Source organism: Epinephelus lanceolatus, chromosome 10 (assembly GCF_041903045.1).
Source record: "Epinephelus lanceolatus isolate andai-2023 chromosome 10, ASM4190304v1, whole genome shotgun sequence".
Classification (NCBI taxonomy): domain Eukaryota; kingdom Metazoa; phylum Chordata; class Actinopteri; order Perciformes; family Serranidae; genus Epinephelus; species Epinephelus lanceolatus.
In genome coordinates, this window is record NC_135743.1 from 26,612,510 (window position 1) to 26,638,844 (window position 26,335).

The window sequence follows — 26,335 nt, forward strand, 5'->3', positions numbered from 1 at the left end:
CTCAGATCTTGTCAGCTTTTTAACAGTTTTCAGTGCCCTCAGAATGGCTCATGAACACAATTACTGTAAATATCTTACTCTGCAAAGCCTGGAACGAATCTTTGTTTCTTTGTTTTTATTTTGAGGGAAATAAAAGTTACATTAAACAGGAGAGCCAGCCAACAGAGAACCATCTGCTTTGTCTGTGGGTGCTGTTCTTATTTTTCATTTTGTTTACAAGTATTTTTTTTATATTGATTGTTTGTGTGTGTTAGCATTTACATTTTATAGTCACAGCGTTGAGCCATCTAACAACGTCAATACAGACAGAGGGAACTTTGAAGTCGCTGCTCACTATTATGACTTGACTTTGATGTTGCCTCCGTCGTCTGAAGCTTTGAAGTTTAGTGAGGTTCAACTATCTCACACTTCTAAAATCATACATATGCAGAGGGGGACACACATGGATGGAGAGACAGAGTGATAGAGAGACAGTGAGAGCTGGAGAGAAAGAAAAAAGACATAAATCAAAAGCGGGGCAATAACAGGAAGAGGGAGAGTTAGAAGGAGAGAAGTGATTCAGGCAGATAACAGAGAAAGCTGGGAATATGGAGAGGAAGAGATCATAAAAGAAAATAAAAGGTGGGGGACAGAAGGAAGAAAACAGGGGCCGATAAACACAAACAAGTAGGAAAGAGTGAAAAGCCCGAGACAGGAGAGAGCGACGGCAAAACAAAAAGACAGGCAGGAAGGGAAACAACATGGTAGAGAAACAGAGAAAGAGACAACTGGGACAGATTCACAGATTCACAGGCTGACACCACAAATGTTTAAACACTAAATCTCTTTCTGCCCCCATGCTGTTTGATAGGGCCATTGTCATATTACTAACCAATTAACTTGACGACACCTCCTAACAGACCACCCCCCTGCTGACTGAGAATTATCAAAGTGCCACTTCAAACGTCCGTCTTTAAGAAAAACTGACTAAAAAAAGTCTGAGACAAGAGTACTGGGTAATCCCTTCAGGACAGCAGAAGAAGGCTGCAGACACTGCGGGGAGACTTTTCTATTCTCTCTCTGTCACACTGATGAGTAATAGAGTGGAGAAGAATGGGTTAACCTTTGGTTCATTAAGGTAATCATCTTTTGGATGCTTTAAAGTTGAACTTTGGAGCATTTGGAAACCTCCGAGTTAGTTCAGGCAGTCAAGTTGAGGTCATCACTACAAATTCAGTTGGCATACTTTTCTCACTGCAAATGCACTTTCATAATAGTAGTGTATTTGAAGTTCAACTGAAATATATATATATGGTTCAATTACAGCCTGTAGCGCTTTGCTGCAGACTGGAACATGCTTTAACATTTAATCTGTCCTGTCAAATAACGCCAAAATAAGCCCAAAAAATCTTTGAATAAAAGATTCTTCATTTATAAAAATATAAATACCAGTGATGAAAGCCCTTGCATTTGCAGCAGGGGCGTAAATATAGATAGTGCAGACAGTGCAGTTGCACTGTGGTTCATGAGGTGGGGGGCCCATAGAGATAGTTTTTGTAAAACAGTCAAGAGCATCTATAACAAAATTATATGCTTATTCCAAATAAACTATAATAGACTATTAAAACTATTAATTAAATTAATAATTTTGTATTTTCCTTGGTATTTTTTGTCATATACAGACATGCAGTGATGATTATCGACACTCCAGGGAAAAAACAAAAGCGGCATGCAGTGAGCGTGTGAAGCCAACACATTCCCACTCCCAACTTGTCAAATACTGACGGTTAGTCAGTGGCCCTACAAATCATGATTAGAATTATGATGCTCTAGGTCACCCTCCGATGGCAGTTTTAGACGTTCAGGAACAGCGTGTCAATTTACGCTTGTTACATGCAGTGTCTTTTCAAAACAAACTTTCATTTTTACGGGAAATGTACAGCTTCTTGTCATTTAATGCATACAGTCTCCTAGAAAAAAATAAAAAATAAACTTAGAATGTTGGTAAAAATCTTCATTTTTTGGTTTACTTCCTTGAGTTTAGGCAACAAAAGCATGTGGTTAGGCTTAGAAAAAAATACCATGGTATGGCTAACAACTATGATTGTTACTAATGTAATATAATGTCCAGTGACATACATCACTAGCATAGTATGCTCGCCTGACTTTTGCTTTCACATAGGACACAAACAGCAGGCTGCTGGGTGAAAGTCCGGAGTTTGTTTGACCCATCTACCTCTTTGTACTACAGCAGCTGCTTGGTCTGCCAAAAAATGCCGCCGCCCAGTGAGTCTCATACCGCCACTAAAGGGTGCTTCTGTGTGTTGGTGTCTGATGTTGAGGGCCATTGACCAAGTGTTGGTATTAACAAATTAGGATTTAGACCAGATTGGTAAAAATGTGTGCAGCTTTCCAGTCAATTACAAAGGCTGAACAAACAAAGAAAAGAGCGATGGCTACTGCTGTCACACAGGCAACACTGTTTGGATCTCTGGAAAGTGAGATCCAAAAACACACCTGTAACTACCACTTATTGCCATAAGTGCCGCAGAAGAAAATTAAATGGGAATCTTCAAGATTTAACTTAACATCTCATACAAAGACCAAAACCAACAGCCTATTAGTCCATCTGTCAAAACTTTAGAACTTTCCGATCCTCTCTGTGGCTCCCAGCTCCAAGCCCATTTGTTCCTAGTGAAGATGTAAATCTTTAAAAATAATTACAAGCAAGTTGGCTGACTGAACTATGTGAAGTTAATCAATGAGCTATTCATTAGTCTGTCAATGATAAGAACAAGAGGAGCAGACAGATACTATTTAAGAGAGACTGAAAGAGACAGCGGCATTTCCAGAGAACTGCCTTCAGCTCAAGAATGTTTGTGTGTGTGTGTGTGTGTGTGTTCACCTACCTGTTCTCGGGGTCTGGTATGGTCATGGCTCGGGTTACACAACACATCTTGAGTGGTATGCACCTCCTGTCGCCCTGCAGAGATAGGGACGGCTGGGTAGGAGAGCTCGGAGGGTCAGGTGAAGAGGAGGACGAGGAGGAGGTGATGGGAGGGCTGCCGAGACGGGGAGATTCAGGAGGGGGGGTTTCCCAGCCGATCTCTGACACTGGGGAGCCCTTTTTGACGTACGGTGTGGCCTCGCGCATGTACTTCACTGGGCAGAAAAGGAAGACAGAGATTTCCAGTATACAGTAAGACATGGTAAAGAAGGTTGAACTGGGACATGGAATTGGCACATTTAGAGATTTAAATGTTCTTAAATGCATTAATTGGTAGAACAGAAGTATAGAAACTACTTCACTCACTAGATCCCTGCAACAGGGCTTGGTCCATTTGGGTGAGCAACACATACAGATTACTGATTAATTTAATTTCATATTGTTAATAAAAAACTGCAAATCATGTCTCCTCACTGAAGAGCATGCTGCAAACCTTGTTTTATTAAACGCTTAATGAATGAATTAACTTGCAAAAAGGAAAATGTATTCTTAATTATGTATTCATACTCATTCATCAAGTGGCTCTGCACCCATATAACACAACTACCTAAATTACTTTTAATTCAACTTCACCGAACACTGAAATCTGACAGTGTTAACATCGTTTACCAAAGAGGCCACTTCAAATCTGAGTGGGATCTATGTGTGTGACCTCATAGCCATCTTTTGATGCAAAGCCCATATCAGAGGCAATAAACAAATTGCTGTTTCAAGACGTTTATTCTTTTGAAGGCAGTTTGTCTCCGTAACAGGTCAGAGGAGGGATGTGGGGATACCAGAGATGTTTAGATACACAGCAGAATTAGAAACTGTTTAATTAGGGCCCCTCAGAGGCATTTGGCACGTATTACAGACTGTCATGGGGCAGCAGATAGAAAGATAACTCTCGGCAACATAACTGTGCATAAATGATGCTTGAACTCAAGATGTGTGGGTAGTCTGGAAACTTGTTGGTTTGACATTTTTTCGACAATGAGTTTGCTCAAAAGCTGGTTCAGTTTTTGTTTTAAAGAAAGAGTGGATTGTCTTTAAATGGACAGTTCACCCCAAAATCAGAAATACATATTTTACCTCTTACCTTTACCGCTATTTACTGAGCTAAATTGTTTTAGTGTGAGCTGCAGTTGCAGAGTGATGAGTGATGAGATGTCTCTTAGAACTAGGTGGCACTCGGCTTGTGGTGCTCGGAGCAGAAATAAATGGACCTGTGCATGTGTGGCGCCTTTCTAGTCGTCCAACCACTTAGAGCACTTTTTACACTACAAGTCATATTCACCCATTCACACACACACTGGTGCCATCTGTTTTTTAACACACTCACACACCGATGGAACAGCCACCAGGAGCAAATTAGGGTTCAGTATCTTGCTCAAGGACACTTTGACATGCAGACTGGAGGAGCAGGGGATCGAACCTTGACCTTCTGATTAGTGGATGACCTTCTCTACCTCTGAGCCGCAGCCACCCACATTTGGAAAAACTCAATGTCTGTTTTCAGAAATCATGACCCGTCTACTCAAGGTAATCCACAGACCTGCGTGTGAACAGTTTCATGTAGGAACTATTTTCTTTCTGCCAAACTATAGCTGCCAACTGTATCACTGCAAAGAAGGAAGCCTGCATCAACTACTAGCTCACCTAGCACCACTGAGCTAGCTAACGTTACAGTTCAGCCGAAGAGGATCCTATATGTTTACCTCTTGTGCTGTCACAAGAATGAGCTTCTTGTCCATGTGTGGATGCACTGTTCCTCCTGCACAGTAATAACAGTAGGCAGGTGAAGTTTGGGACAGTGAAAATAGTTCCTACATGAATCTGCTACCTTGAATAACAAGGTCATGAATTCTGGAAAAAGACATCGCTGTTGGTTTCTTGGTGCTTTATGCACCACAAGCTGTGCCATCTAGTTCCATTATATTGGAGAGAAGGCAGACATCTCTACAGCCAATATCACCTACCCTCGGCAACTCATACCAAAACAATCTAGACTGATAAATAGCTCCACGGGTAGGAGGAAAAATATGTATTTTTGATTTGGGGGTGAACTGTCCCTTTGAAACAGACCTTTATTCCATATTGAAAAAATGTGTGTACAACATGTTAGAATGAAAATAAAACAGTTCTTTGTTTGTTGCACACACAGCAGGAAGCTGTTGACCAAATGATGACCTTCCTATCACAATGAGCTGGCATGTTGTCTGTTGCTGCTGTCAGTTTTGAAATGACAACAGCAAATGTCAAAGAGCTGATAGCCAAAATAGAGTCAGTTAATTTCTTAAAATGCAAGCATGCTGTAATATATTCATCCTAACTGCACTGATGATTCACACCTTGTCTCCGCTGCTACAGGCAGGCAGCATCAAGAGAGTTACAATCCTGAAAAACCCTGAACCTACCCCCACAGCCTCCAACATCTCCTGATAGGACAGTCACAACTGATGCTGCCGAATACCTCAGAAACCCCGGTTTCCAGCCGTTAAACAGAAAGATTTACTTGTAAATGTCAAACTCTGAATCACCGGAGGCTTGATAACTATTTTAAATTCCTCATGTTTGAGACAGGAGAAGAAAAGAGACGACAGGACACATGTCTCAGTGAAAGACAGAAATAGAGAGGCAGAGATAAAGCGGGTGTTCAGCGTGCTTTCTATGTCCTGAATGTTCTGAATCCTTGGTATGCCCTGGATGTTTAATTGGCATATCCCACTGTACGAGCTGGATATAATTGGCATATGGCTGGTGGCATTTGTAATCCAGCAAGTGAACTATTCTTGGTAGAAGCACTATGGACCCCTATGAGACTGTGTAACAAGCCTAACCGCCAACCTGTAGAGAAGTGATGACAGGCTGACACATAACACAGAGGAGGAAACGGGGGTGATGTGAAAGTGTCCTCAATGGACCTTCAGTGACAACGTGTTCCAATTGCACAGTAGAATATAACCCACACAGTCGGATCAGATTAAAGGACTGAAAAATCCATTTGCTAAAATGCATCACAACAAGGCACAATGCGAGTGGATTCAATGGGCTGAAAAGATCGAATCTGATGCAGTTGGATGATGACAACCCGGTCTGGTTTTGTGTGTTAGGAGCCGTGGATCTATGAGACTGAAGTGCCACAAAGGCACATGTAGGATTTAAATTCAGAGTGGAAGAAGAATCAAGGCTTTAAAATCTGAAATGGACTTATGCACAAAGATACACACACTGTCTACCTCTCTGTCTCAGCTGCAAAGGAGCAAGCAAAAACCTTATACCCCGAAGTGTGTGTGTGCCCGCCAGTTATATTGATGGACTTTGGAAACGGTCTGACAGACATTCCCTTGTAAACATTTTATTAGACCCCTGTTATCAAATGCATTATTTAATTTTATGACAGTGGCACACAGTAGCATAATGGTCAACAACAACATGGTCTGTGAACCACATTGTGCCTCTTAAAATATTGAATCTACAGATTTCTTTAGCTTCTGTATAAACACAGTTGCTGTTGGGAATATAATTAATGCATGATACAACCATATCATCAGCACAATACATCCGTCTAGTGTTGCGGGGGCGCAATCAAAGGGAGAAATCTGACACTGAATTATAAATCAAAATTTTCGACTCCCAAGGACTCCCATTAACCTCTTGCATCGACTATAAATCTGGCTTCAGACTTTACGAGGCTTCCCTTACCCAGGAGTGTGACAAAGAAAAACAGAATGGAATGTAGCACTGAAACAAGTGATGTATTAATCACAATTAATTTCTATTTGAGTCATTTATCAAGCAAAAATTCTTAATACTCTGGTTTCAGGGTGTGAAATGTAAGGATTTTCTCTGCTTTATATGACTGTAAATCAAATATCTTTAAAGGGTAACGTCGGCTCCTGTTTTCCCTTTTTAATGTCTAAATGACAAATGGGAACAATGATTTTTCAAATTGGTCCAGACCCCCGCAGCCAGCAGCAGTAAAACAGGCTGCAATGTAGTCCCCGCAAGCGACAGAGCGCCATCAGTTTAGGTTCCCATAAAAGTGCTTGCTTTTACCACTGACAGGCTTGGACTATTATTAGAAGTGTCTGACAACTTATTGAAAGTATTCCCACAGAGTTAAGGAGTGAGATTCTTTTCATTTAACCAGTGAAAGCCCCAAAATCACTATCAGCAAACATACCAGACTCCATTTAAGCATTTGAAACCTGAGCAAATTGGCTTAATTTCTTTTAAAAACATGGGAAGAAGGCAGTGAGCAGCTTCACCAGAAAATCTAGAAAATTAGCAAAAAGTTACAAGAAAATTTAGCAAAAAAAAAAAACAACAAACAACAATTAGCAAGAAAATGTCCTGTAAAAAAGGGCTAAAAATAAATTTTAAAAAAAGCATACACACATATAGTATGTATTCCATAACATAAGTTGGAATACATAATTATGATAATCATAAATATAGTTTTCTGGATATTCATTCATTCACTTTCCATAATTATCAATCCAGGTTTTCTGGACATTTTTCCCTATTTTTTTTTTAATTTTTAAATTTTATTTTTTTAATTTTTTTAATAAATAAATAAAAAATAAATAAATAAATATAACCTTTTTGCTCAGGTTTTTAAAGGTTTAAATGCTTGTGAAAGGCATCTGAATGCAACACAAGAAAACTGATGTCAATCCATGTTTCAAAGGGTTAAATAAACAGCAGTGTTAGCGTGTATACAGACAGCATATTTTCACTAAGCGTTTCAGAGTTGGTGATTTTGGGAACAGTGGAAAGATGAACCAAGACAGCTATTGGGAGAAGTGTGTTTTAGTGTTTATCTAAATGGAGTCTGGTGGGTGTGACGAAAGCGATTTCAAGGCTGTTTCTGGTTAAACAAAAAGGATGTTACTATTTAACAAAAATAGTCTATCTCTGTAGGGATCCTTTCTATAATATTGTCAGACACTTACAATAACAATCTGAGCCTGTCAGTGGCAAAAGCAAGCACCTATAGTGGACGTACATTGAGGGTATTTAATTACCCACAGAGATTACATTTTAGCCTGGTTTGCCTTGCCAATACTGGACCAACTTCAAAAATGGTTGCTACACAAAAACATGGGAAAATATGGTCCAGGTTGAAAACTATCAAACTTACCCTTTAAAGTGGCAGTTTGGAGAGGTCACTTTTGGCCCTGGGAATATGTGATGGACACTTTTTTTTCTCACTTTTTTAAATGATTATTAAGGATACATTTTATTTTATGCACACTGAATTTCAAAATGATACTACAGTCATGTGGCCAAACAAGTCAATCATGTATTATAAAATTACACTCCACTTTCTAAACTGACTGATTTGAGAAGAAAAAAAAAACCTCAAATGCAGCTATGATTCAAACATAATGTTTAGTGGGTGATTTGTTTTCAGTGAACGTTTACAATGACAGTCCGGAGGGAGGAAATGTAAACTCATACAGCAGCGTCACTGTGCCCAGAAATAGAGCTGTAACTGTTTCCAGCGGAGGGGAAAATAAATGGGGTGGAGTCCATGTGATCATTACAGCGGAAGTATGTAAATGTGCGTGCGTTCCCATGGGTCGTGTTTCTATTCCATTACAGCACCAACGCTGCCAGCTCCGCACAATAACCTCAATAGCATGATAGGAACTTGGAGAGGATAGAAGAAGACTTGCTTAGGCCTTCGTTTGAAAGCAACAGTTACATAAGTCAAACCAAAAGATCCTAATGAGGGGCAGTCCTTCCCCATCTGTCTGATTTTAGTTTCCATTCTTCTGGCTTGCGCTTGAGACAAGCGCACACACAGACACAGCTAAATCTTTTTCATTATGACTGCCACCCTCCACTTCATTCAGAGACAGTAGCTTGCTGTTTCAGTCGTCTCGATGCAGATGTCTAAATGGCGATGCATCACCAGAGACCAACTGTTCAGCTCACTTCCTTTGATGATATTTAAAAAACCATTCACTAATTTTGAAACTGCACTCAACCTCATTCACTTACTTTCCAAATGAGGCCATTCATCTCTTCAGAAGTGTTCAGAGCTAAAACACACATACACAATGTATACACAAACACTTGTTCAGTCGCATTCCTCAGCATGTGTGTTTGCGCAGCACCAACCCCCTTCCACACACACACACACACATACTCTAAGCTCTATACCACAAGGTGTAATTACTATATCAGCCTCATTGTGTCTTTTTTCACTTAATGGTCCTTAACAGCATTTAATGAGGTCTGAAGTCATTGGACTTTCTGCCATATGCTTCAGATGGGGATTTTTATTTGGTGAGAAAATGTACCAAAGGAAAAAAGAAACCTCCTGTCATTAAGCCTGTGGGAGAGAAAGTCGACGGTGTAATGTTGGTGGAAGCTGGAAACAGAACAGAGCGGGGCAAAGAGGTAGCAAAAAAGAAAAAGGCTCCTCTGATTGCAGAATGAAGGCTTTTACTCCTTGTCAGCACTGAGCAGGTAGCTGGATACTACAGCAGCACAAAAGGCCTTTACAAATCCACCCTCCAGACATCTTTTTGTAAGATTTGGACCAATATCTCAGAGAGTTCAAATATCGCCTTCGCTGAACAATGAACAATCACTAAGGTGGAGGACCTTTTTATAGAAGGAATATGACAATGAAATTTGAAATGTGCATGGGAAGAATTACTCACTGGGCTCTGAACTTGATGTCAAACTGTTACGAACTCTGCAAGCTTGTAACTTTTAACATGTAGAGAGGAAGAGGCGTGAAATATGTGTTAAGAAAAGACACTGATCTGATGAAAAGTCTTGGCAAAATTTCATGCTTTAAATGAAATTTAAGAGATAGCAAAAGACAGCTGAAACATTATTTTCGAGCCCGTAGATTAAAGAGAATGAATAGCCAATGTCATACATCTCCTGTATGAAAACATCAGGGTAGATTGCTCTGGCCTTGAGGATGGGAAATTTGAGTCACCGTGTGTGTATACAGGTGTACTGAATTCTGTACCAAGAGAGTAAACAGAAACATGAGGAGTGCTCAAGAGCTTATTTGCCAAAAGTCAAATAAGCAGATGCAAATACAGAAGATGTCACACCCACAGTGTGTTCAGAGGGACATGTTAAATGTGACATCTTCATTAAACTAAACAATAACCTGCATATTAAAGGTCCAAAATTTCCCTATCATATTAAACTGCAGTCAGGGCTGTAAATCATTATCTTATATTACATTACACCCTTTACCCTTAAGCAGATGCTTTTGTCCAAAGTGAATTACACTTGACTGTTCTCCAAATCCCTCTCCTGTGTAGCGCTTGTCCAATCATAGCTTTGCAACCATAACTACGCACTTCAGGTCTGTCAAACTCTGGATTTCTCCACATACTGAGGTGGTGTGCGTGTTGTTGCAGCAAGATACTAGACGTTTCAAGAGTTAAAAACCTAAAAACAATCGGCCAAATGTGAAAAGGCACAGACACACCACATTGACATCAAATAACTGGTGGCAATGCAGGCCAGCTGTTGCGTCACCTCACGTCACCTGTGTCTCAGCCAAACATTTACACTTGAACACAACGCAAAGACTACAGCCGAAGGCCAACTAGCACATACGTTCAGGAAATAACTCTTCATAGCTGCAGGCTGTGGTAGTCTGTATTCATCATTCAAAAAGGGAAACCTATAGGATGGATTCATGACACTACTTAGCCAGTCAGCACATCAATAACACAACCTGATATTGATACAACAAATGATATTTACTGTGCGCTAGTGAACAATAACACAAACAATTCCTAACTGTTTCTGCTTAAGAGCTCAATGGCTAAAAAGAATAATCTTACCTAATATATCTAGGTTGTTTGATCTCGCTCCCTCTTGACTTAAGTAGTTTGTTTGCTTTCCTCACTTTTGTTTCTCTTCTTAAACACCGAGCTGAACTGCCTCCTCTCACTGGCAGACTCTGCTGTCTCCAATGCCATTCAGAATGCTGAATTAGCCAAACAAAAAAGCCAACAAGGGCCAATCAGTGCCAAAGGTAGGGGACACAACCAAAAAACTGCGGTGACAGATGCTCACTGACGGCCCGACATTGACCGTCGTGCTAGTGTGTCAGAAACATTATAAAACATTGTGTTTATCTCCTCTAATGTGAAATGCAATTATTAGCATGCCCTGTTAACAGGCCAGCTTCCTATAGAAATAAACTATCCTTATGGTACTTCCAGGGTTACAGGTTTCGTTTAAAAGCACATCTTTGCAATTTTTTCCACACTGTGTGGTTTTTAACCTCAGTCTTTTAGCATGGTATCATATGTGTAGCCCTGAAGTGCATATTTAAAGGAATACTTCATCACCCAAATTACCATTTGTAAATCAATTACTCACACCATTGAGTGCACAGTAACGTTGCCCACGTACAGTTTCACATGGTGTGTGTTTGGGATACAGGTCATAGGAAATTGCAGATCAGTTTTTGTGAATTTGATAGTATGATTGCTTTATTGAAAGTGTTTATATGTTGCATTGACTTTAAAGTGGGGCGCACTGGTAGAATGACTGACTGACAGAATGACACACTGACAGTTTCCGTGATTATTTACAGCATACCATACCATGACTTAATCATACCAACAATCAGAAAAAACAAACAAACATTGGGCCACAGGGGGAGCCACAGCGATCGGTTGCATTTTAGCCATTTTTAAGCATTTTTCTGTTGTTATAGCGCCACCCAGTTGCCAATTAGAGTTAAATTTCTCCAGTCACCTTGAGGCGTCCTGTTCTACATATCTACCAAGTTTAGTAAAAATCGATATGGCGGTTAGGCCTAGATAAGAAATTAGCTCTCTAGCGCCCCCATTTTGTTTGATGGGGTCAATAATGGAGGGGTCCCCTCAGATTATGTGTGGTCATATGTCTACAAAGTTGCGTGGTGATCGGTGAAACCCTTGAGATGTTATACACCTTTATGTGATGAGCCACGCCCTCTGCAATATTCATTGCCTTATAGAAGCTCAGTTTTAGTAAGTTTTCCAACTTTTGCCAAGAGGGGACTTTAGATATTGGTCCCTAGATTATGTTCACCGAGTTTCATGCAGAACTTCCTAGGAAGAGATCGATTTTAAGTGTTTTTCAAAAAAATTAAAAATGGCGGAAAATCTAGATCACCGGAAGTTATGGGTTCTTGGGGCAAATTTGTTCCTCATGAGGAGAGGCATCTCTGTGCAAAGTTTCACGTCTCTACGACATACGGGGCATGAGATATGCCCATTCAAAGTCTGCAATTTCAATGGGTTGCTATAGATATAGATTGATGTAATATTGCATCATTCGCATCCTCCCATGACCCTCTACCACTGTGCCAAATTTCACATGGATTGACCAAGTCAGTGAGGAGAAAAACGTGGAACAGACACACACACACACACACACACACACAGAGTTTTCGTCATTATATAGTAAGATTCGTGAAGAAAATTGTTTCTTTTGCTTGCATGCCTCTGGGATCCAAAAACTGAGTAAATTCTTCATGAACTGAAGTCATAGGGGGCCGCATTTAACTACAGCAAAACCATATCAAAACATCCCTTTACAAACTCTAACACAACTCATACAGTATAATCCAAGTCATTCATCCAGTTGTATGCTCAATCCTTTCCAAACACACACATTTTCGCTAAAATCTTAGTATTTAGAACTGAAATGAAAGTGAAACTTATCTATGGTCTCTTTAAAGCCAGACTCCACTGACAAAAACAGCTATTTTACCTCGCTGAACATGGACACTGCTGGTCTATCACTTCTTCAAATAGTTAGTTTGTGTTATTGTGTGGCTTTGGTGTTGTAAAAAGTTAGATCAGATTCAGTGGAGTGTATGTGCTGTGAGACAGGAAAGTTTGACAGTAGCAACAGTAACTAACAGCAACAGTTACTAGGGGGGTCAGGGTTTGCTGATGGCCTATTAGTGCGTTGAAGCTCTATAGTCAAACATTCTCAGTGCATCATCCTCTCTACCAAAATCTTATGTATATTCTGCTGTCCTGGTCATCCATGTTTAAACTTGTCTCCAGTCTTTCAAGGAAATTCCTCAATGTTTGCTCACAAGAACCAAAATAAGCAGTGGCAACTATTCCTAATGCCAAAAGGATGTTAGCTGAGAAAAGTGGAAAAAGTGAAAGGCGTGATACATAATCTTAATTAACATCAATCCTCAAACCAGTGAGCTGTGTGTTCCATTATTTCTATAAATGGCAGCATTCACCACCATATTCAGTGAAAACCACAACCACAGAACGTGTGAACAGATGGTAGTTTTTACAGTAGGCTGTTGACTCATCTACAGTGACACAGATTCAACAGAAGTCCGTGAAGCTGCATAACAGACTTCTTAATGTGGGTCATTTTTGGTCACCCTGTTGAATCTTTTTCAAATTCCCAATTCAATCATTAAAGTGAAGTATTCAGCCACTGTGGGGTTTAGTTTTATGCTGACCATCACAAGAAAACTGGGACAAAACAAACAGAATGTACAAAAACACGGCGCTTACACCTGGAGGGGAAAGGAGTTTTTGTCTGCTTCAAACAAAGCCAACAGGATGAGCTTTAACTCTCTGTCTCTGCTTTTGTTTTGGCTGTATAAACATTCACAGGGGAATGAATGATTGAATCTATTATCTCCGCCACAACAATCACTACTGCAACGCCACAGTTGTTGTTATTATCATCACCACCGCCATCATCCGCTCTGAGTCAGGCTCCACAAACAGTAACGGAGGAGATGATAGTTTCTCTAATGACATAAACAGGCAGCTGGTAGACACATCGACTCTCTCTCTCACACACTCACACAAACACACACACACACACACACACACACACACACACACACACACACACACACACACACACTCTGCACACTCAATCACGTATACTGACTGTAGCATCAGTCTAGACTACACTGTTGATGACTAAACGTGATTACACACACATATACACACAGGCTCCTAAACACACGCTCTGCATCACACTACTGACAGCGGCACATACACACACTCACAGACATACCCATCCAGATGTCAGGTGATGACAGGTACTGCTTGTTAGGGGATCAACAGGGGAGCTTACAGGACACTGAGTCATTTCCTGCCTGCTGAAGTGTGACAGATGTTCTTTATTGTATTCTGATTTTCAGTTCTTCTTTTCTTCTGCTTCCATGTTTAGGCTTTTCTTTACGCTTGTCTGCTTCTGTCTGAAATCAAGAATGCACTGTTTCAAAAATGGCAATGAATTTCGACGGTAAATCCACCACTTCTTACACTTTAAATTGCATGTGCTTGACAGGTGCAGCAACAACAAAGCAGGGCAGAAGTGTCACTTTCTTCAACTCTAGGGTTTGACTTGTGTCCAACCCATATTTAACCAGGTAAGTCCTGCTGAGATCAACTGAGATCAACAATGTCTTTTACAATGGACACCTGGCTAAGACAGCAGCATACAAAAAAGTTACAGCCAAACAAGCACACAATAAAAACATAACAGATATACATTACTACGCACAATGACAAGAACCAACCGATTCATTCCTCCTTGTACTTATGAGAGCTTTAAAATCAGGCAGAGAGACCAATTCACATAGTTTCTTTCTGAAGGTTATTCCAAGTCAGAGAAGCAGAGAACATGAAAGCTTTCATTCCCAGCTCAGTCCGTGCACTAGGAACAAACAACAAAACTAGGTCTTAAGATCTCAGACTGTAGCTACAACCAGACCTCTGTTCAATCAAAGTACAAATGTACGAAGGGAGTTTACCCAGCATGGCTTCGTAAATGAACAAATACCAGTGACTGAGCCTACGAAAGGTCAAAGATGGCCAAACAGCCCTGGAATAAAGCGTTCAGTGATGAGTGAGGGCTTCACAATTTGTAACAAATCTCAGTGCACTATGATATGCAGTATCTAACATATGCAAACAGTGTGCACATGCCTTCATGTACAGCAAATCACCATAATCCAGAACAGGTAAAAACGTAGCAGCAACCAGTCTTTTCTAGCCACAAAGGAGAAACAGGACTTGTTTCTGAAATAAAATCCTATCATCAGCCTCTGCTTTTTATGCAGATGAGGCTGAAGTTAGCCTCATCTTCTGCCTAGAAGGCTTAGATTCTCAAATATCATACTACAACAGGAACTAAGACTCATTGTTTGGATTTAATGCATACAAAATAGTTGAGCATGCTATTATTTACCAAAAAGAGTTAATTAATACGCTTCACACCTACATACAGTATCTACTAGGCTTGGGCTATATCATAGTATTACAGTATACCAGGGTATTTCGATATCCTGGTAGGTATAATTTTCAATACCGTCAAAAATACAAATGCCGCTTGTTCTACTAAATTCATAAAGATATGCTGTATTCAGGTGATGTATTGTAGTGCACAGCCGGTGCCACCAGAGGTCAGTCTCTACTGGTGGAACAGGCAGCTTAGCCAACAAAGATGGCAACTGTGATTGTTGGCGATTATAGTTCTAAGATCATAGTTAAAGAATCTCCTTTTTTAAGTGTCTGCACCACAAGAATTAGAAATACTTCTTCTAACAATGTTTTGTGGGACTTCTTTTAGCTCCTCTTTCAGCATCTCTTCAAGCACAAGAGGGATCATGAGTGACCCAAGTGTATGGTGAGCCAATGCAGAACCAGCAACCAGCATTTTTTAAAACCTGTTTGCTGTGTAAACAACGGACAACACCAAACAAAACACAAACAGCTTGTAACAAAAAAATGGATACAAGGCAACTTTGACTTGTCAAAGCATAATATAAGAATCTTCGAGGATCGGCTCACATCACTTCAGCATTCCTGTTGGTGGCGTTAATGCAAACAGAAAAAGCCCTTGAAGGTATTTACAGTAGTTCTCTGGGTGAGTTTTTGTCAAGTGTCTCCAAAACTATTTGGTCTGAAAACACCTTATGACATAAGCCCTGTTTCCACCACCAACACTTTCGGTATGGTACCTTTGGAACCAAAAATAACCCTTCAGACATGGTACCTAGACCCTAGCGTTTCCACCGCAAACAGTAGTCTTAAATGTGTCCGTCCAGCACTCACTGTATTCCCTCATTACCGGTGACACAGAAGGAAGTCTGCACCTTGTTTATCATCCACATAAAGAGGTTGCATGCCTGCATTTTCAGAACAAAACAGAACAGGCTAGAGTGAGACTCTTTCTTTTTTGACTATTTAAAAATAGGTTGGTGCATTTAGTCCTTCTAAGGCAAGCTCAGGGGTTTAGTGTTGCCGGAGCCCACAGGGACGACGCTCCTCAACGCTTTTTTTTTCCTCCGAGTGAAGATTGGGATATATGCCGTCCCGGTTGAAAGTAATACATATAAACACTAGAAGATCCACTCATTACTAAAAGTGTATGTCATATAAAAACTAATGGAATGGTCAGAGTTGTCACTGTGTCTTTAAGGTGGATTCACATCGTCAGCTCATGCATTGAGTAACAATACAAGTTAATGTTCCACCTTTAAAGTTGCCGGCAGTCGGGCCAGTGAATTAAGTTATTTTTCTCAGACTCCAGCTGCTGCATAGTCTCCATAGTATAAACAGTGGTACATGAGCCTCAAAACCAGCCAGAACTCAGCCCTGAGCAGAGTGACCGTCTGCTATTGGCCAAACAACAGACTGCTCCACTGATCACAGCTCCACCCTTTAGTACCAAATCTGTATGCTAGGTACCCCAACAGAGGGGGGACCAAAAATGGGGACGGTACGGAACGGTTCCATTGGTACCATCATCAACTTTTCACAGTGGAAACAGAAAAAAAAGGGTACCAAACTGAACTATACCGTACTGCTCGGTGGAGAAGGAGCTATACAGTACAGTGCATCTTACACTGACTTCTATCACCAGCAGCAAATCTTTCAGCATTCTTTAGTTTTTTGTTTCGCTTTCTTTTTTTATACACAAATGCCATCATAAAACGTATATCCTGCTGAAATGACAAACGATAGATACCAACCAAGACTACTATCTACAGCATTAGAGGCTACTGTGGAAATACTGCAGAAAACTAACTTTCTTTCACACATAACAGTAAATAAGAAAAATGTACTGAGTATTCTCAACACCTCTGGCTACTGACAACCTGTACTACTCTGAGGTCAGTAAAAATCAATTTAGCCTTTTAGCAGCAAGCCAACCTTGGAAAGGCTTTGTTCAGCCTTCGATTAACGATCACACAGGTACAATCAGCAAAATACATAAATACTCTAAATAAATAATCTGACCTCTCCTTGTGTGGGTAGACATCATCTATATCTCCTTCTGAGTCTAAAACCCTCTGTAATCTAAATTTGGGAATAATTTTTGCATGTGAGTAGGCCTATATCCAGTTTTAATTATAAACATAAGTGGATTGAGCCACACAATTCTCCAAAGGAATTGTGTTCATCTCTTTTTATCTTAATCAAATTGCTGTTGAAAAATAAACTTAACACCCCCATGGTTGGACAGAATTCGTCATTGCATAAAACAACAACACAAAAACGAAAACAATGGGAGGAAAAGAAAACAGCTGGGAACATCCAGAGCTGCTATCCTTGTATGACCGTCTCTTGCAGCTACAACTGACACCTGCAAGGTTCTCTCATTACTGCACCGGGGACTTATGAAGTTGTTACCACCGGCAAGTAAGGGAGGTCACGTCTCCTGATGTTGCCATTCGAGGCATCTCACAGGTTCTGTAGGGGGCTGATATCGGGAGAGAAGCCAGGAAATGCTGACTAAGACCGCTGTGCCTTTTTTCATGTCTTTTTGAGAGAGAAGTTCAAGTCTTTCACACTTTCTCTCCTCCACACACCTGCCCATTAGGCCTCCTTCACTACGGACATTTTGACATGTCACAGTAGGAACAGGTATAAATAATAAAATCAATAATGGCTGAATTCCTCGCATTTGCTTCAGTTTCAGGGTCTTGTCAAGGCTTACTGGGACACTTGAATACAGCAGAGCCATTGTTAATGTTATTAGTAACACCGGTGCTTTTCTTACTATGACAAGTCAAAATATCTGCTGTCAGAGGGGCCAATCACTGCGTGAAGCTTGTCAGATTGTTTCGAAAAAGTTGCAAAAATTGTCAGCTGCAACCCACTCCATCCTTACGTCTGAAACATGTGCGGAGAGGGGGTTCAGATACTGTTTGACAACTCAGCAAGCACTTTGTTTGAATCATACTGCAGTACCGTGTGTGGCCTGGAGCTCTTCTGTTGTAGGACCAGGATGTGTTGACAGTTTGCCACGCAGCCTCCTACCAGTGGCATGTGACAAAGGCCTTTTTCACAGCAGACATTTTAACTTGTCACAGTAGAAAAAGCCCAGGTGTTACTTAACATTAACGATGGCTCCATTCTATTCAAGTGACCCGGTAAAAGTGACCTGATTAAGCTGGACATAGGCTGTACAATCTGAGCCTGTTTCTGGCCCAATTTTTTGACACACGACACATTTTAGAGACAGACCAAATATCAGATTTGTAGGGCACTGTTGGCTGTGCAATGCACATGGGGGGAGTGAGCACCAATCATGGCCCTATCAACTGCTCCTGAAATTGCGTCCGAAATTTTAGTCATTATCATCAGGCTCTTGCACAGTTGACGCAGAGCCATGAGTCATTTCCCCCAGCGTCAGAGCCTTTTCGCACTCAGTCAATCGCACAGGGTAGCTGATACCCAGCTAGTTTGTTGGTGCTGCTAACCTGCTGACGTGTGTGTGTGAGAGAGGGAATCGAAACTTGGACTGACTCATCTTTGCAGAAGTCATACTTCAGCTGGCAAACAAACTTTTACCTGCCCACAGTACTGGAGATTTCAAACAAATCTTTATTGACAATTGTCAATAGCCAGAACAGTCCACAGGGGCAGACGCACCGTTTCATTGTCTATTTCACTGTAGGCTACAACGAGAGAACTCATGTTGTGGCTTTACTATCGGACCGCACAGTGTCAGCACATGAATCATTAGCTTTGGCTTTACATCGCTGAGATTTACTCATACAGTGGGAGTTGGAATTAAACAACAACATTTCTACAACAGGCTGCATTGTAGAGTGTATGTCCAGCTTTCGGCAGCCCTCCACGTGGACTTTGTTATCTCATTTAACAGCTCTCAAGTTGCACTGCACAAGTGCTGGCAATATTCTGAACAACTACAAACTTGTAATTTTTATTTATTGCATTCCATCAGGATGTAATTGAAGGCATTATTTGTGCATAACCGATTCCTCGCTGGACCCCCGTAACAGCACTGGCTGTGGTTGCGAGCAGCTTTGTGGCACAGCTGCACAACCCTCATTGATCCCCAAAGAGAAAAATTTTGACCTGTCAGACTACACGCTGAGCCACAGAACAGAGCCAGCAGAGAGCTGGCGCCTCGCTCAGGGGACGCTTTAACAAAGCGGATGCTCTCTGACATGGGTGCTTGAATCCATGGTCCTCTGAGTTTTTTGACCACGGGGTCAATCCGCTGTCCTCTTCCAGCCTGCGTCAGGAGTGAGTGGTCGCTGCCTATTCTAGCTGAATTTGTTTTCCATCTTCCTAATGAGTTTCCAAGATGGCTTGTCAGTGCTACAGTAAAATACACAGAACACAAACGTACAAGCTCTGGTGCATACACACTCGCACAAAATGCACTGCATTGTACACACACACACGCAGAGAGATGCACACTCCTCTCCCATGAGACATGTACTAGCTCTCCTAACAGTTGAATCTGATGTTTCCTCCTGATCTCGTTCCCCATGTAACACAGTCTTCCTCTCTCACATCTTAGAAGGTGGCTTACACTCAGGAATAAAAACAGGAATAAATCACTCATTTTTAGGCGTCTTTTTTATTTGAAATGAAAGTTAACATATTTGGTGACATGTTGAGCACCCTTTGTGCCTCTAAATATCCATAAAACCCCTTAAAAACGCACTTTGTAGCTTCGTACTATTCCTCTGTTTCACAGCTTTGCCAAATGCGAATGATCTCTGCTAAATTGCAGCTGAAGTGAACTTCTGTCTCTCTGTTAGCCTTAAGTTAACCCTCCCTGTCGTCTTCATATCAGCCTCTTAGCCTCCCTCGTTGGCTCTCCTTCTGTTCTGTCTCTTTCTATCTGTCTCCCTCTCAGCACTTTCCCCATTAAATTCACATTTCAGCTCTGCCCCCTCCCGTCTCTCTCTCTCCCTCTCTCCATCCTCCTCCTCGTCCGCTCCGTTCCCTCTCTCACTCTTTCTTATCTGGTAAGTTTTCAGCTGGGACCTGCTTTTTCCTTTGCAGTATTATAGCCCTTGTGTCCCCCTGGGAAGGCTCATCACCATGCCTGCATGTGCATGTGTATATGGGGTGTGCAAGAGTGAGAGACACTTTGTTCTTCCTATCTTGGGTCCAAAAGTCCTCACAGGAACAGGAATAAAATAAAAAAAAACTCAGAAGTGGGCACTTGCATGCAACATTTTTCCGGTGTGTGTGTGTTTGTGTACTCGTATGTGTGTGTTAAGGGGGTAAAATGATGTTCATCCTTCAGAGTGGAATCTGCGTTCCATCAGCCTAATTTTCATCTTCACTTTTGGCTAAAAACAACTGCACAACGCTAATCTGGCTGCACTGCTTGTGCGAGTGAGTTGAAAGCCAGTGGGTCCGCGTGCCTTTCCATATGTGTGTACGAGTGTGTGTGTGTGTGTGTGTGTGTGAGAGAGAGAGAAAGAGAGCCACACACACTTGAGATGTAGAGCTGGATTTGTTTGAACATGAGGGGAAAAGAGATGATAAGAGTTTGACCTTGTATGATTCTCCCATGGCACCTCTGGTTGCATAATAACTATTTCCTTAGAAATCCAAAATGTTCTTTTGTACAAAAAGGCAGCCACTCAGTCACCTGTTTCCCAAATATGAAATAAACCTTGGGTGTCCTGCAAAGCTGCACTACATATACGATTAACTATCCTCCCGTCTCCTGCTGTAAATTAAATAAATTTGCAGAGAAGAAAAGTTTCACTTCAGTTTGCCACCCTGGGAGACTGTTCGTCACAACAAATTCTGACTTTGTATATGAGTAACAAAACAGATTTGATGAAATGAGATATGAATAATATAGGCTGCGGCAATAAAAACACCATCTTTTCTTTCTTCGGTCTCGCTATTAACCAGAACCTCCTTTCTTTAATGGAAAGTAAATCACTCCCTGCAGCAGACGTTTTCATTCCTTCAACACTCAGAGCCCCGTTGCTTTCCATTCTGTTCCTCTAATCAGGGAGTGATTTGCGCCTGGGACGCAAAGTGAATGCAATCAACTGGCAGGTAGAACAGGAAACTTGCAGCATTTTGTGGCCTGAGGGGCCACTGACCTGCTGGATCATATGCATAAAACAGCCCAACACCAGTCCAGGAAATAGAAAGCCATGAGGGATGATAAACTCTCAGCCTCACTGAAGGATGAGGTGCCCATGCATGTTAAGGTCCAGAGCTCCCTTAGGGATCTCTGAGAGAGGTTATATTGGGTCTTCATAAAAATGAAGCTGAAATTCACCCAAACTCAACTCTTATCTCCCCAGGTATGCTGCACAAGCCTTCACTAACACATGTTGGGCTCCCTAAAATAAGATCCAGTGGGATAATTTGGAGCATGCATGTGGTATTAAAAAGTTTGGGATTCCCCGACCCACACACTCCCCTTCACCTCTGGGTCCCTCATCTTTTATGTCAACCTCACACACACACTCTGCCCAGGCTGCCTACCTTCTAGTGTCACCTCTTTCCCGGCCCGTTTCAGTGCCTGCACAGCCTCGTCGTGGGTCGCGTCCCGCAGGTTCACGCCGTTCACGGACAGGATGGCGTCCCCGACGTACAGAGCCTGTGTCTGGTCCGCTGCGAGCCCCTTGAAAATCTTACTGATAAGGATGGGCATTTTATTCTCCTTCCCTCCTTTGATGCTGATCCCAAGTCCCCCGACCTCCTGCTTGGTCACCTTAACGCACCGCTTTCTGTTCGCAATCGCCTCGGGCACTCGCTCCGGGAGGTCCGTGAACGCGTTGCGCACAGTTTGGGGGCCGTTGTTGGAGTTGGCGTTATTGTTGTCAAGGTAAGATCCGTTGGTAACGCCGTTGGAGTTGACATTTTCGTTCACGCTGTCGTTAACGCAGCTCTCCTCGCAGCTCAACGTGAGCGCTTCCTCGTTCAAGTTGACCAAAACTTTGTGCCACCGCTCCCGCACCCAAACCTCCACAAATCCACTTTTTTGCACTCCGGAGGCACCTGAAACTCCCGTTGTTATTACCACCGCCATCTTTGGAGCATTTCTTTAAAATGACATGTGATTGAGTTACCAGCACGCTCTCACACATTAACTTCCACGCCGTCTCCCCCCTCACGCTCAGGCTGGACTTTGCCCCTCTCAAGTTTTCTGCGGGACTTGTCAGGCGTCCCGACCAACCAGCCTGAGCCCTTTCGGCGCAAGGCTGCTCGCCGCTCCGCCTGCCCGAGATCCTATCTGCTGGGTGGAGTTTGCTCCCCCCGCCGTCAGCCGATCCCATCTCCAGATCCTGCATGCACAAAATGTGTTCATCATTTCCCCTGAACGCTGGAGACGTGACAGCTGATGCAAAGTTAATCAAGAATAAAACAACAAATCCATTCATCCAGCCATTACTCCTATCTGGATAATATTACCACCATAATATATCCTTTGATGTTGAAATATATTTGTCATATACCAGCTTGAAAAGGAAATCAATGTCTATTTCATGAATAAAACAATAGTTGGGTTTTGTGAGTCTGTAAACATGAAGCTGAAGAAGTGACACAGACACGATGATAACTATTCTTAAACGTCTTTGAATTAATAAAATAATCTTAAATATGTCTATCACAGAGTTTCCAGTTTTCAAATTCCCAGTGAGACCCACTCTGCTGAGCGCGTTCATGCTGCGCACCGGTTACGCGCGTACAGGAATGCGCCTATGCCTGTTTTGATGTTTCAAAGCGAGAGAGAGGGAAAGAGCGTTTTGTTAGGAGGCTCTGACATGGAAAGACCCCCCCCCGAGGTTTTGCTCTCCATCTCTATTATCATTACTCCAGAGGACATCCACATAACCCCTGTCAATCCTGCAGGCGCGTGAGAGTTCAGATTAGTGAGCTCGGACCGCGAGGGTGCAAACAGTGTCACTGCTGTGTGACGGTGATAGGGGTCTGAGTCCTGTGAGTGACTGACAGGGATACAGGAGAGAAGATGGAGACAAAAGACAATGATGGAGCTTCAGTGAGTCATCAGGATGTGATGAGAGGAGGAACAAACGAGCAGCAGCTGCTGTGACTTCAGTGAGGACAGAAAAGTTACATATTTTTGGATGTAACAACGCTTAGCTCTATAAATATGATTTTTCTTATATCAGCCACCACTGTGAAGCATGGCACCCTTCTTTCAGCTTCACCAAGCTATTAGCAGTGGGGCTGCGACACCTACTGGTGACACTTTAAACTGATGAGGGTTCAAATCTGTCCTGGCCAAAGGGAAGCTCCCACAGCTGAACAAAAAGAAACCAAGGGTAATCTGTAGTGCAGTCAAATTGGTGACCAGGCTGCCTTAAAATATTGTCATGGTGGGAGATTTTAATATAGTTCTATCAACTCATTATGTTAACATCCTGCCAATGATTTGTAATGTGTCATTTTTATTCAGTTTTCAGTGGGTGTTCTCTTACAGGTGAAACAAAGACAATTTCCTGTGCTGGTGTGAAAAAGAATATTTTATCCTGTTCTAGAAACACAGCAGTAACCCATCTCCTGTCTTTAAATGTGAAATTTGTAATCCACTAACACAAACCAACTATCATTTCTTAAAGGAGCAGTGTGTAGGATTTACTGGATATATTGGCAGTTGTAGCTGAAACATCTTCTGATGCGTAGCTAGGGCACCATCATCAGTGATGTTACCTGAGGTCATTGGGTGTTTCGGGTCTTTCGAACATAAGACACCCTCACCAGGATGATGTCATGTCTGAGGGTGGTCTTAACGACATGCTGAGGGAACTTGAGGTGACTGCCCAAATCCACTGGCAGCTGCCAGTCCTGTGCAGTGTTGAGCAGCCCTGATGTTGCTCTAGGTGTTGTTCTTGGCCTCTCCCCAGCTCTGATGAAGTTGATGTTTTGCTTCATGGGTTTTGACCTTCGACAGCTGGTGATGGCACTACAGATGCTCCCTGCAATGGTCTTGAGCACCTGGTCATGTTGCCAAAGGTATTGGCTTTCTCCCAGAGCTTTTGGGCAGCAACTCAATATGTGCTCAAGGGTCCCCTTCCTCTGGCAAAGGGGCCATGCTGGTGTATCGACCAAGCCCCAGCAGAGCCTGCCATGTTGCACCGCTATGTTTCTATAGTAGCCCAGAACGAACAAACCAAACACTGGCTCTGGATAGGACCTTTGGCGTTTTTACAGTACCTAAAGGCCACCGTAGGTTCTCCAAAAAAAATGGAAAGGGGGAGAGGATATTCTGTTAGTTGCAGTCTGCAACCTCATCGCTAGGTGCCACACTGCTCCTTTATTTGAGTCCTACAAATGGAAGAGGTGTGACAAACCAGTATTGTATGTATAGTGTGTACAGCATAGTAAAGTGTATAGTATGTATAGTACACAGTGTTTGCCCTTTGATTTATTTTACTATATGAATGTATGACTACATGCTGGTAATATAAAGCAACAATGATAATAACAGCAACAATGTATTTTCTCATACATTTAGCAATTGTGCTCTGTAAATCAGGAGTCCAAGCAGCAGCTGCTGCTGGAGCTTTATTGTTAATGCTCAGTTTCTTCTTCTTCTTCTTCTTCTCCGTCTTCTTCTTCTTCTTCTTCTTCTTCTTCTTCTCCTTCTCCTTCTTCTTCCTCTTCTTCTTCTTCTTCTTCTTCTTCTTCTTCTTATTCTCCACTAAAAGTGTTCATGCAGCAAAAACCACCATCCAGACATGAGGATCATCTTCTCTGGAACCACACAGGGATGCAGGTGAAAACTGTAAAATGTAACAATTTTGTAACTTTTTCTTAATTTTCTCTCAACCATATTTTCATAAACTCGTCCCAGACCATTGGTCTAATTGTCCAAAACCTTTGGCTGGATCGTCTACAGCAATCGCTGATCTAAGGTTATCAAAGAAATTTTGAAACACCAGTCCATCTTTAAGTTATGCATTTTCAAACATTTGTCTTTTAGTTCAGTTTTACTCATAAATCAAAAATGGCAAAAGCAATTGTAACCACACTTGGTGAACATGTGTGGATGCTTTGTGCACGCTTCGCTAACCAGTCTTGCGAAACTCTGCTACAAGAGGGCGTCACAAATGTGAAAAGTTTTTATCTCATAGTCAGCTACAGGGATGAATATAGAATTTGGTTTGCATCCTCTTCCGTTATGACTTAAAGAGGGTGTGGCTTATTACAATAACATCTACATTTCAAGACATTTCACATTCCAAACTAAAAAAAACATGATGTATTATCACCAATACGTCTTTACCGAGCTGATTTTTTTTCCCAGCACATCCTCTGAAATGAAATTTTCCCATGTGATATCATCGCCTCAAGTTGTCAGGAGATGTGTAAAGAATCATGTCTTCCTGATGGTGCAGTGATGTAGTGACTAAGTCACTTGCTTTGGAGAGAGAAGTTGAACATCTGACTCTCCATGTGGGCAAGTACCACACTCCATAAGCAATTTACAGAAGTCTCTGACAGTACATCAGAAACCAGCAGGTTAAGGTATGATGTTTTCTCAGGATTGTATCCCCAGCAGTTAAATTGTTGTTCTGTGACCTCACTCTCTCAGCCTTCTGCTTCTGAGGCTGGTTTGGCTTCCTGGCCCTGCAGCTGGTGGTATCTCCTGTTTCTGCTCGACTGCTTGTGGTTTTAAAGTTGACACTCCATATCGTCTGCTACTTTATTAATTCTCATACTAAAATTTCCAGTCTCCTTTGACAAATCTTAAATATCCAACATATTTGACTCAAGTAATAATAATTAATCCTGTCAAAAGCCACTATGACCCCTGACAGTCAGCTGTAGTTGAGGGGCAAGGTGGTTGGCTTGTAATTCAAAGGTTAAGAGAGAAAATCCTGCAGGAGGTCTGAATCTTTGCATTCTCCAGGACAACATGTGACACTCTTCACACAGTAGCACTATGTACATAGGATGTATTCCAGATCTTGAATGAAAGACAAGTTTTATACAAATGTAGTCAAGCAAAACACATTATCACCGAATGCAACATCAAACGTTTTGCTTCTTTTTTTTAGTTCAAAAAGAAACAAAACATTTGATGTTCAGTGAAACGACATTAATC

General features: G+C 41.7%; 1 protein-coding gene across 1 annotated transcript in view; it reads right to left on the minus strand.

The window, feature by feature from the left end:
- sntb1 (syntrophin, basic 1) overlaps window positions 1–22,532 on the minus strand; it is a 59,647-nt gene extending 37,115 nt beyond the window's left edge. Inside the window, exons 1-2 of the mRNA XM_033641343.2 lie at window positions 21,745–22,532; window positions 2,889–3,141 (exon numbers count right to left, since the gene is read on the minus strand). Coding sequence (XP_033497234.1) covers window positions 2,889–3,141; window positions 21,745–22,291 — 800 coding nt within the window. The 5' untranslated portion in view covers window positions 22,292–22,532. The remainder of the gene's footprint in view (window positions 1–2,888; window positions 3,142–21,744) is intronic.
- Between the last annotated feature and the right edge of the window lie 3,803 nt (window positions 22,533–26,335).